Raw genomic sequence first — 12,697 nt, 5'->3', positions numbered from 1 at the left:
ATGACAAAACAAGACACAAATTGACAAAAAACGACAAAAATTAGACACAAAATGACAAAAATGAGACACAAAATGACAAAAAAACTACAAAAACGACACAAAATGACAAAAACGAGACACAAAATGACAAAAAACTACAAAAGCTTGACACAAAATGACAAAAACGAGACACAAAATGACAAAAAAATGAGACAAAATGACAAAAACAACACATAAAATGATAAACATGACACAAAATGAATTTAGATTGGACTAAAAAAGCCAGCAGAGTTCTGGAAGAACATTCTTTGGACAGATGAAACCAAGATCAACCTCTACCAGAATGATGGCAAGAAAAGTGTGGAGATGTTTTGGTCCAGCTCATGATCCAAAGATACCACATCATCTGTAAAGCATGGTGGAGGCGGTACGATGGGTCTCTGGTGATTACTGATGATGGGACTCAGGACAGAACCAGCCGGATGAATTCTAAGGTGTTCAGAGACAAACTGTCGGCTCAAATCCAGACAAATGCAGCCAAACTGATTGGTTTCAGAATCCAGATGGACAACGACCCAGAACATCCAGCCAAAGAACCCAGGACTTTATTAAAGCAAAGAAGTGGAATTTTCTGGAATGGCCGAGTCAGTCACCTGATCTCAGCCCAGCTGAACATTTCACCTGTCAAAGACTAAACTTCAGGAACAAACGGCAGCTGAAACCCGCTGCAGTAAAGGCCTGGCAGAGCGTTAAAGAGGAGGAAACCAGCGTCTGGTGACGTCCAGAAGTTCAAGACTTCAGGCAGCAAACGGTTTTCAACCAAGTATCACAAACGAATGTTTTATTTTCAGTTATTTAATTTGTCCACTTACTTTTGAGCCCCTGAATTGAAGGGACTGTGTTTAAAAAATGCTTCAGTTCCTCACATTTTAATTCAATCTTTTTGTTCAACTCACTGAATTAAAACTGAAAGTCTGAACTTCAACCACATCTGGACTGTTTCATTTAAATTCACTGTAGTACAGAACCAAAATTAGAAGAACTTGTCCAAATATTTATGGACCTAACTATATCCTGATGGAGGTGCCTCATGGGTAGTTCAATGGCTTTCAGAAATGTAAGAATCCAGCAGTTCTTTCTGTCTCTCCGGTGTCTGGCTGATAATCGGGTTCATTTTGGTGTTTTTTTGTACAGACAATCCGCCGTGCTCCTGCTTTTTACCTGCAGTGTTGCGATGTCGAAAGCCTCGGTGTCCTCTTCACCGCCTCCCTCGTCATCATAAGTGATTATGTTCTCCCTGATGTCCTCCTCCTCAAACACGATCAGCGGCTCCTTCTTCTGACGCCTCAGTGCCACAAACAACACCACTATCACTGCCAAACAGAAGAAAAAAAACAACATTTTAGCATTCTGCTGCGTCTAGTGAATATATAACTGCAAGAAAGTAGGAAGTTGGAGTGTTGGATAATTAGCATTCACAGGGGGAGACGGTGGAATCACACAGTGAACGGTTTAGCCTTTAGGACTACTGTGCTTTTAGTTCATGAAATGCTCTCTGATGTGAGTCTAAACTGAAAAACCAAGAGACAACGTTTACTGTTTTTGGAAACATATTGCAGACATTTTCAACCCCCGCAACAACCCAGAAGAAAAGGTTCATGAGACAATAAAGAGCCCACACGAAACGATTACGCAACAATGATGATGAAACACCAGCGACTTCTGGGCCTCTAATCTTACAGGACTATAAAAGTACTCATGCCCTGGAAGTAGGGCTTTCCAAGACTGAATCAGTTTGGCTTTTTGACAAGAATTTACAACAAAAGACTCTTTCATGTCAAAGTGAAAACAAATTCCGACAAAGTGATGTCAAGAAACTCTGAGAAAAGGTTGTTGAAGAGCATCAGTCAGGACGATACAAGAACATTTAAAGTTCCTGAAGATCTCCTGGAGTCCAGTTAAAGCCATCATTAAGAAAGGGAAGGAAGATGGAACATGAATAAATCTGACTAGAGCAGGACGTCCTCAAGAACTGAGAGACCGAGAAGAAAGAGACTAGAGAGGGAGGCCACCAAGACACCTATGACTCCTCTGAAGGAGTTCCAGCTTCAGAATGTTCATCCAACAACTGCTGTCTGTTCTTCACCAGTCAAAGCTTCATTGAGACAAAGAGAAAGACTCTGATGGAAGAAGCTCCAATTAAATCTGGACTAGAGTTCACCAGAAGACATGTGGAGACTCTGAAGACACCTGGAAGAAGGTTCTGTGGTCTGAGGAGACCAGGATGGAGCTTTATGACCATCAGACTAGATGATATGATGGACACCAAACACTGAACATCATCACAAACACACCATCCCCATCATGATTAAAAAACGGTGGTGGCAGCATCATGATGTGAAGCATGGAAGTGGCAACATCATGATTAAAGCATGGTGGTGGCAACATCATGATTAAAGCATGGTGGTGGCAACATCATGATTAAAGCATGGTGGTGGCAGCATCATGATATGAAGCATGGTGGTGGCAGCATCATGATTAAAGCATGGTGGTGGCAACATCATGATGTGAAGCATGGAAGTGGCAACATCATGATTAAAGCATGGTGGTGGCAACATCATGATTAAAGCATGGTGGTGGCAGCATCATGATGTGAAGCATGGTGGTGGCAGCATCATGATTAAAGCATGGTGGTGGCAGCATTATGATGTGAAGCATGGTGGTGGCAGCATCATGATTAAAGCATGGTGGTGGCAGCATTATGATGTGAAGCATGGTGGTGGCAGCATCATGATTAAAGCATGGTGGTGGCAGCATCATGATGTGAAGCATGGTGGTGGCAGCATCATGATTAAAGCATGGTGGTGGCAGCATTATGATGTGAAGCATGGTGGTGGCAGCATCATGATTAAAGCATGGTGGTGGCAGCATCATGATGTGAAGCATGGTGGTGGCAGCATCATGATTAAAGCATGGTGGTGGCAGCATTATGATATGAAGCATGGTGGTGGCAGCATCATGATTAAAGCATGGTGGTGGCAGCATCATGATGTGAAGCATGGTGGTAGCAGCATCATGATTAAAGCATGGTGGTGGCAGCATCATGATTAAAGCATGGTGGTGGCAGCATCATGATGTGAAGCATGGTGGTGGCAACATCATGATTAAAGCACGGTGGAGGCAGCATCATGATTAAAGCATGGTGGTGGCGGTAGACTGTTTCCTTTCCATATTTAATGTAAATATGAGGTGTGTTGGTGACGGCGGAGCTAAAAAGCTCCTCCTGGATCTCTATAATCAGGCTCCATCTCCACCAGGACGTCCTCCAAGAAGCTCCTTACCCAGCAGGATGACGATGCAGGCCAGGATGGCGATCAGAGCCCCGGTGCTGAGGCCGGCCGGCAGGACGTAGGGCTCCACGTTGCAGGACAGGATGGTGTCTTTGCTGTCGCAGGAACACACCCGGATGGTCAGGGTGTTGGTGCTGCTCAGCGCTGGGAAGCCGTTGTCATTGATCTCCACGGGAAGGTAGAAGACATCCTGCGTCAGCCGGCTGAAGCCTTTGCGGAGGACGTAGACGCTGGCCGTGCTGTCTGTGGAGAAGAAGGAGGAGGAGATGTTCTGGTGGAACTTCCAAACAGCAGCAGAAGATAAAACACAGGAAGTAGAAACATGCAAACACACATTTACCCCACAGTAGTCACTGGTTTGGTGCATCAATATCCAGGTTTTGAAGTTTTGGTGCATTATTATCTAAGTTTTGGATGTTTTGGTGGATTAATATCCCAGTTTTTAATGTTTTGGTGCATTAATATCCAAGTTTTTCATGTTACTTCTCAGTTGAAGTACAGTGAAGACCTAATAAAAAAGAATGTCTGATGTTGACTGCTAGTCGTGTGTAAAGGTGATGCATATTCACTATGTGTGGAAAAAAACTGCAAAATCTGGATTGTTCTTTTGTTTGGCCATAAATCCACATGAAAACAACCCAATAGTCACAATTTTACATCGTTTTCTGGACTCTAACAGCATCTGTGGATGGAAATAACTCTGAGAGGGTTAAAGAGACGTTGAACATAGGGAAGCTTCCACTCTTCTCTTCTTCTTTCTGTCTAAACTGATCTACCACAACAAGAAAACCACCAAATAAAACGCTTAGCTTGGTTTCAGCAGCAGAGCTTTGCTTTGTCAGGAGATGATGGATGTTCTTCGCCGTGGTTTTAATCTTGTGGAGTCAGTCTTTTTTTTTGCCCCTTTTACCAGCCAGAAACAGAGAAAATTCTAGAATTTCCCATAGTTTTGAACACCTCGTCTGTGATATGCAATTTTGAGGGAAAAGTGAATCAAATTGAAGTTTAAAATCTCGTAAAAAATGCCTAAAATAAAGAGTTTAATGTGACCAAATTCTGTTAAAAAAAAAAAGATACAAACCTCTGAAGCTATTAGAGACTCGACTGCAACGAGAAATCTGACAAAACTTTAAAAGTTTTCATCTAAACTGCAGGCAGTGTTTGTCTGTAAACAATTAAATATCCATATATGCAGACATACAGATATTTTAATATTTACAGGCAAACACTGAAAACTTTCGAAACTTTTGTCTCATGATTGTTGGTTGCAGTCGAGTCTCTAATAGCTTCATAGTTGCACCAAGGATTGCATAATTTTTTAGTTTTTTACAGAATTTGGTCACATTAAGCACTTTATTTTGGCTATTTTTTTAATGAGATTTTAAACTTGGATTTGGTTCACTTTTCCCTCAGAATTGCACATCAAAGATGAGGTGTTCAAAAACTGTGGGAAATTCAAGATTTTCTTGTTTTTGGCTGATTAAAGGGGGAAAAAAAGACTGATGAGCCACAAGATTAAAACCACTGAGAAGGACGTCCATCGTCTCCTTTGTAAGGAGATGATGGACTTCCTTCTCAGTGGTTTTAATCCACTTTTAATCAATTTGTCGTCTCTTTCTCTCATTGTCTGTCTCTTCGACTCTCAGAGAACTTAAATGAATCTGCCGTCCTGCTCAGGTGTCTGTCCAGATGGACGGAGACCCACTGCAGTTCCTGGTGGAGACCTCCAGACGCCTGCTGGAAGCCTCCATCTGCTGCCGCTACCACCTGGAGAACTGAAGCATTCCTCTACCTCGGTTGTCTTTGAGGGAGAAGTTGTGGTTGTGGGCGACTTCCGGAGCGAGGCTGAAGGTGAAGTGCTGCCGGTGAGTCCTCTCGTCTTTGTCCACGGCGCTCACCGTCTCGATGACCTGCACCAAGAAGAAGAAGTTAGGATCCCACAGGAAGTACAGGAGGTAGGAACTCCGTGGACTGATGGTTCCTACCTTCCCCGGAGCGACGCTCTCACACATCAGGACCTCGTTGTTGGAGGCGAACTCCGGCGGGTTGTCGTTGACATCTTTGACACGGATGTTGACGCGTACTTTGGTGTCCTGATGGTGGCCTCCTGCAACGTCCACACACAGCTCCATCAGACCGAGTCAACACATCCTGATGGACTGAACGCTGAGCTAACTGGAATATTTACAGCCTGATTGGTTGTCACTCACTCAGATAAAATAAGAAAGACAGAAGCGAATCTCGAAGGCATCAGAAGCTCCATGTTAAACTAAACTCTCTAACCCCAAGCGTTCTGGTATGCATCTTTAAGTTGGTATTTAGTGTCTTTGTGGTGATTTTTTCTCATTTGTGTCTTTTTTGTTGGTTCTGAGTCTCAGTTACGAAGTTTTTTCATGAGCTAAAGTTGAATTTTTTGTCTATTTTATGTTGGTTTTCGTCTCTTTCAGGTCATTTTGTGTCTCTGCTGTGTTGTTGCATCGTCTAGTTGTATATATGGTTGTTCTGTTTCCACAGAGCTGCAGGATTTTATATCTTCTACTGTCTTTTTTCATCTTTTAGTTGATATTCGGTGTCTCTTTGTGGCAAGTTTGTGTGTATTTTTGTTTATTTGTTGTTCTTATTTCTTGGTTCTTGGTCTCTTTTTGCAGTTTTCTCTCAGTTAGGTAGTTTTTGCATGTGTGTGTTCATTCTGCATCTATTTTATGTTGGTTTTCATCTCTGTCAGTTCATTTTGTGTGTCTTTGCTGTGTTGTTTCATCATCTAGTTGTTCTTTTGTAGTAGTTTTAGGCAGAAATTCAACTTTTTTCGGATTTTCCATCATTTTAACTGAATCATTCTGCACAGAAGTCATCTCTGGGTTCTCTCTCCTCCATGTTGTTCTAGTTCCATTTATTGTCTTTTTGCATCTTTTGGTTGAGATTTGGTGTCTCTTCATGTGTTTTTTTGGTTCATTTTGTGTGTTCTGTCTCAGTGAGGTAGTTTTTTCATGTGTTAACGTTCATTTTACATCTATGTATTGTTGGTTTTTGTCTCTTTCAGGTCATTTTGTGTTTCTTTGCTGTGTTGTTGCATTGTCTAGTTGTTCTTTCATGATTCTTTGTGGTAGTTCTACAAAGATAAATAAAAGGGTGTTTTCCTTGCCACTGTCTCCTTAGGGCTGCTCTGGGGGTTCAGGCATATGGGTTCTGTAAAGCGTCTTGAGACAATTTGACTGTAATTGGCGCTATATAAACAAAATTGAATTGAAAATTGAATTGAATTAAAGATTCTATCTTTGACTGTCTTTCTGCATCTTGTAGTTGATATTCTGCGTCTTTTGTGCGTCTTTTGTTGCTCTGTTTTGTTGGAGTTGTCTCTTGATTCGGTCGTTTCTGGCAGCTTCTCACTCCAAACATTCTGATACTAAAAGTGACAAACGTTGAGTCGTGCAGCTGCAGATTAAACTGCAGAGTGACGAGTAAACAGGGAAACACAAAGTCCTCTCAGAGACTTTTCATGTCCACACAGACACATTTCTGCGCTGCATATTTGTAATTCTAGTCGGTGAGACTTTCCGCTGCCCTGTCATTACCGGCGTTTATTTAGCTTCCCAGGCTCAGCTAGCGGTTAGCGTGGCCCGTTTCCATGTGTCCGCCTGGCGTCTAGCGGGCCGCAGGGAAACCACTGCTGCTCCAACCACAGAATAGCAGGGTGGAGGAGCCCCAGCTTTACCCCCATTTAGACCAGGAGGGGCCACACGTTCATCCTCAGCAACTACAACAACTTCAGTGGTTCTGTCTGGAAAGGTTTTAATCAAAGCTAAAAGCTGAACTGAATGAAGTCCTGTTTGTGATTAAAGTCCATCAACAGAAAACTGTTTGGTTCTATTCTGGGAAACACTTTCTACATGTTTATCCACTTCCTGTAAGACAGAGAACTAAAGAAGGCTTTCTTCTTTGTGGTTTTTAGATTCCAACTGTCTCACATTTCTTCATGTTCTGTTTCCACAGAGCTGCAGGATTTTAGATCTTTTACTGTCTTTTTGCGTCTTCTAGTTGATATTTGGCATCTCTTTGTGACCATTCTGTGTATATTTTTGTTCATTTTGTTGCTTTTGTCTCTTTTTGGAGTTATATCTAAGTTATGCAGTTTTTCCATGTGTGTTTGTTCATTTTATGTATATTTTTGTGTTGGTCTGCATCACTTTTAAAGTCTTTTTTGTCACTTTGCCGTAGTTTTACAAAAAAAAGCTATTTTTTCTCTGATTTCTGTCCTGAGCTGCAGGATTTTATATCTTTTACTGTTTTGTGCATCCGGTAGTTGAGATTTGGCGTCTCTTTGTGGCCATTTTTTGCTCATTTGTCTTTTTTTGTTGGTTCTTTCTCAGTCAGGTAGTTTTGTCATGTGTTGATGTGGATTTTGCATCTATTCTGTGTTGGTTTGCATCATTTTCTGGTCATTTTATGTCTCTTTGATGCATTGTGGCATCATGTAATTGTTTTTTTGCATCTTTTTGTGGTAGTTTTGGACAGAAATGTAACTTTTTTCAGATTTTCCATCATTCTAACTGACTCCGAGTTCTCTCTCCTTCCTTTGTGTTGTTCTGTTTCCACAGAGCTGCAGGACTTTAGATCTTTTACTGTCTTTTTGCATCTTGGAGTTGAAATTTAGTGTCTCTTCATGTATTTTTTTGGTTCATTTTCTTGGTTTTCTCTCAGTCAGGTAGTTTTTTCATGTGTAAATGTTCATTTTGCATCTATTTTATGTGGATTTGCATCACTTTCAGGTCATTTTGTGTCTCTTTGCTGCGTTGTTGCATCGTCCAGTTGTTCTTTTGCAATTGTTTGCAGTAGTTTTACAACAATATATGAAGATTAGATCTTTTACTCTCTTTTTGCATCTTGTAGTTGATATTCTGCATCTTTTTGTGGCCGTTTTGTATGTATTTTTGTTCACTTTGTTGCTCTGTTTTGTTAGTTTTGGATTTATCTCTTGGTCAGGTAGTTTTTTCTATTCATTGTTGGTTTGTGTCTCTTTCAGGTCATTTTGTGTCTCTTTGCTGTGCTTTTGCATCGTTTAGTTGTTCTTTTGCTTCTCTTTGTGGTCGTTTTACAGAGAAATTCGACTTTCATACAGACACTTCTCTCCATCTTCGTGTTGTTCTGTTTCCATGGAGCTGCAGGATTTTAGATTGCAGAGAAAAATGTGAACCACAGTGAGGAAAGATGAGACGGAGGCCCCAGAGTATGCAGAGAAACCACTCAGAGTTTAGAGCGTCGCTGCTTTCTGCAGCTTAACTGTTCGTAAAGGCGATGTTTAATCACTCTGTGTAGGAAAAAGCATGAAAAACCTGGATTCTCTTTTCTATTTCTGGTCAAAAATCCTCCTGAAAACAACAGAAGATTCCCCTGAGCTGCTACCTGCATGGACTGTACAGAAACGTGCATGAAGTCGAGCCCCGCTGGTGGATGCTGAACAGAGAATTAGTTTCCTCAGCTCACAGTGAAAGTGTTAACTTCAGTCCCACCAGGAAGGAAAAGGCAGCCAGCAGCTTGAATCCACTTAAAGTGTGTACATAGGATGTCATGGAGTGACTGCAGCAGCACAGAATGACAGAAACATACAGCCTGGTGACTATCTGCTCGGCTTTCTGACTCTCTCTGCCTTTTTAGAAGCGTTTTACAGAACCACAGACTTTATGTTGTTTCAGGAGAGAGAATCACGAGAGCCGAGACCAAAAAAAGGCTGAAAATATCCAGAAATCAGCACCGACAGCCTCACGTTTAAAGGCAGATAAAACAGTAATCAGTTCAGATTATTCTGCTTTTTTAAAATCTTGGTCATATTTAGAACCATGTCTGTGTTTGTGGCCCAGATTCGAATTTCTGTGCAGAACTTTTTACATCTTAGAGTTAATATTTAGTGTCTCTTTGTGGCCATTTTGTGTGTTTTTCTGTTCATTTGTTGTTCTATTTTCTTGGTTCTCTGTCTCTTTTTGCAGTTTTCTCTCAGTCAGGTCGTTTTTGAATGTGTTAATATTCATTTTCTGTCTATGTCTATTTTATGCTGGTTCGTCTCTTTCAGGTCATTCTGTGTCTCTTTTCTGTGTTGTTGCATCGTCTAGTTGTTCATTTGTGGCAGTTTTAGGCAGAAATTCAACTTTTTTTCAGGTTTTCTATCATTTTAACTGCTGCACAGAAGACATCTCTGATCTTTTATTGTCTTCTTGCATCTTTTAGTTGAGATCTGGTGTCTCTTCATGTGTTTTTTTGGTTCATTTTGTTGGTTCTGCCTCAGTCAGGTATTTTTTACATGTTTGTTCATTTTAAATCTATTTTTTGCTTGTATTTGCATCTGTTTCCAGAACCGTGGCTTCGTACCGATCTCTGTGGCCGACACTGAGATGTTGTGCCAGGCCAGAGCCTCTCTGTCCAGCGGCCGAGTCGTGGTGATCATCCCGTCCTCCGAGTTGATGCTGAAGAACTGTTCTACGTCGGTGTAGCGAGGGATCATGTACCTGCACAGGAAATCAGGGTTTAGAGACTTACAGGAACACCTTTAACCTTCTGAAAACCTGCCAGCGTGTTTGAAAGAATCATCGGATTTTCAACTCTCCAACAGTCTTTGAACTACACATCCCGTTCCATCGGGAAACAAAGTCGCTGTCTTCCACTCGTCTCATTCAAAAATTCTGCAAAAATAAACCGTTGGATCGAACCATTATCTGATAAAAACTAAAAATTCTACATTTGTCAGTGTGAAGCCATGACTGACTCAGCTTGGATCAACGTTCACCTGACAAAAAATTAGAGTTTTCAGCTGAACTGCAGGCGGTGTGCTTTCACCATGCAGAGAGGAGACGAGTATGGAGATAAATTAAAAATGTAAGCAGTAAATTATCCAAAAATCAGACGTAAAATAACAAACGAGACTCAAAATGACAAAAACTGGACAAAAATGAAACATAAAATAACAAAAATGAGACACAAAATGACAATTAGACATAAAATAACAAAAATTGGACAAAAATGGCAAAAATTTGACATAAAATAACAAAAACTGGACAAAAATGAGATGCAAAAGACAAAAACCAGACACAGAATAATACATCTATAAAGTCACATTTTTCGCCGCATTTGTAGCATCTGTGAACACTTTAAACATTTTCCACATGTTGATTCCTGTTTTTTTTTTTAAATAAAATATATAATCAAATAAATTCACCCTTTACCCGTTTTTAAATAATTTGTCAGTGTTTTTGTGATAATTTAATGACCTTAATGAGTCAAGACTCAGTCATGTTTAATCCTCTAAAACATCGGAAGCTGCTGATGGCTGTGAAATGCTTTTATTTTATTCTTTTAAAATTACACCATTTATCAGAGTCAGAAACTGCAAAAACAGAAGAACATGTCCCTTTTATTTCCCCTGGGGTCCATGATTGAGTTTAACATGTAAAAAAATCTGAGCCTAAATAGTGGTTTCATTCAGATCACTTTATTCTACGTGTCTCATTTAAAAAATGCCAAAAATCAACTGTTTACTCAAACCACATTCTGCAATAAACACATTTTCTAGAGTCAAAAACACCTCTGAGCACATGGAAGGATTTTCTACAAGTTGACTCCAGTTTTTAAAATATTTCAAATTTGTAGAATCAAATAAATTCAACTGCATTTTCTTCTTTTTTATGATTTATGGCATTTATACTTTCAGTCATGGAGTAGAGGTGCAGGAAAAATGATCCCACAGTGAAGAAAACTGAGACGGGAGCAACAAACAACTCTGAATCCTGTGAGACCCAAATATAGAAAAAAATGAGAAACACACACACACACATATATATAAAATCAAATATAGAAAGAAATGAGCAAAAATCAAAAAATAAAAGAAAATTATTTATATATATATATATATATATATATATATATATATATATATATATATATATATATATATATATATATATATAAAAATAATAATGATAAAAAATACAAATAAAACTGATGTATTTTTGCAGCAGTGGGTTTTACAGGGTTAAAGTTCAGGATTGAGGTCGATGCTTCCTGTAGTTGTCACTTTATGTCAGTAAATGCATGAAAATCTGGATTTGTTTCGTAGATTTCTATAAAATGAGTCCAGTCATGCTTTTCTAATCCTGTTCTACATCCTCATCCTGTTCTTCTGAATATTTAATGAGACTTTCTGCTCTAAAACAGGAGTTTTTCTGGTTGTTTGGTGCAGCTAAAGGTTCAGTTCTGACTCTGTAGCATCTAAATCCAGGTGTTGTGTGTTTTTTGTGTTACCTGACGGGGTTGTTGGCGACGTCCGTGTCCTTGGCGTGAACTCGACCCACCAGAGTTCCTTGAGGCGCGTTTTCCTCCACTTCAAACGTGTAACTGGGAGCGACGAAAACCGGAGGCTCGTCTGCGTCCTCCACTGAGATCTGAACACAGAATCCAGACATGAGAGCGGTTTAAACGTGTGATTCTACGTACATACTCGTATGTTTCCTACCTTTATCGTGGCTTCGTCCTTGTACGGCCCCCAGGCCAGGAACTGAGGGTCCACGTGGGGGTTGGATCCCTCCACCTTCAGGGTGTACGACCTTTTAGTCTCAAAGTCCACCGGCTGGAAAACAGAAAAAACACTAAATCAGTCCTTTAAACTGTGAAGCGACATGTTCAGACGGAGTTTTAGTGTTTGTACTGCGTAACGAAAGCAGCAAACACTTTAAACCGTCTGGTGCAGGACATAAAATCTGAGACCTCCTCATCAGATTGAGGGTTAAAAGGTGTGAACATCGACTGCTTCTTCATTCACACACACTTTATATCAGCTGGTTTTATTCCAAGAGACAAAGAAGACCAACAAAGGTTTCAACTCAATTAAATCTGAATATCGGGAAAAAGATGTCAAAGAGAAGCACAAAACCAGTCAGCAGATTTAAAATGCAGCTAAAAATCAATAAAATGACAACATTGTTAAGAGCCAGAAGCTGTAAAAACATAAAATAGATAACATAATCAGATTTTCAATTTTCCAACGGCCCTTAAACTACTCATCTGTACTTATCGGTAAAAGATGTCAAAAAAGGGTTTGAAATGTATCTTTTTCTTAAAAAAAACTACAAAATTACACCATTTATTTGAGCCAGAACTGTAAAAATAGAAAAAAATCATGAGATCTTCTACTTTCCAACAATCCTTAAACTACTCATCTGTAGTTTTGGTCAAAGATGCAAAGAAGAAAGCCAAAAGCTGTAAAAACAGATAAAATCATCAGATCGTTAAGTTTCTGATGGTCCTTGAACTACTCATCTAGTCATCTATTCACAGGACCAGTCCTCTAAACTCTAAAGTGACGGGTTCAGCTGGAGTTTCAGTGT

General features: G+C 40.0%; 1 protein-coding gene across 1 annotated transcript in view; it reads right to left on the bottom strand.

The window, feature by feature from the left end:
• The window catches only part of cdh11 (cadherin 11, type 2, OB-cadherin (osteoblast)), a 107,353-nt gene that overhangs the window by 3,778 nt on the left and 90,878 nt on the right, over positions 1 to 12,697 (bottom strand). Inside the window, exons 9-15 of the mRNA XM_023263846.3 lie at positions 11,827 to 11,940; positions 11,616 to 11,755; positions 9,690 to 9,826; positions 5,315 to 5,436; positions 5,122 to 5,239; positions 3,321 to 3,572; positions 1,201 to 1,352 (exon numbers count right to left, since the gene is read on the bottom strand). Of these exons, the coding sequence (XP_023119614.1) occupies positions 1,201 to 1,352; positions 3,321 to 3,572; positions 5,122 to 5,239; positions 5,315 to 5,436; positions 9,690 to 9,826; positions 11,616 to 11,755; positions 11,827 to 11,940 (1,035 nt within the window). The remainder of the gene's footprint in view (positions 1 to 1,200; positions 1,353 to 3,320; positions 3,573 to 5,121; positions 5,240 to 5,314; positions 5,437 to 9,689; positions 9,827 to 11,615; positions 11,756 to 11,826; positions 11,941 to 12,697) is intronic.

Source organism: Amphiprion ocellaris, chromosome 16 (assembly GCF_022539595.1).
Source record: "Amphiprion ocellaris isolate individual 3 ecotype Okinawa chromosome 16, ASM2253959v1, whole genome shotgun sequence".
Classification (NCBI taxonomy): Eukaryota; Metazoa; Chordata; class Actinopteri; family Pomacentridae; genus Amphiprion; species Amphiprion ocellaris.
The sequence above is the reverse complement of the archived record's forward strand: the minus strand, read 5'-3'. Positions and strand labels throughout refer to the sequence as shown.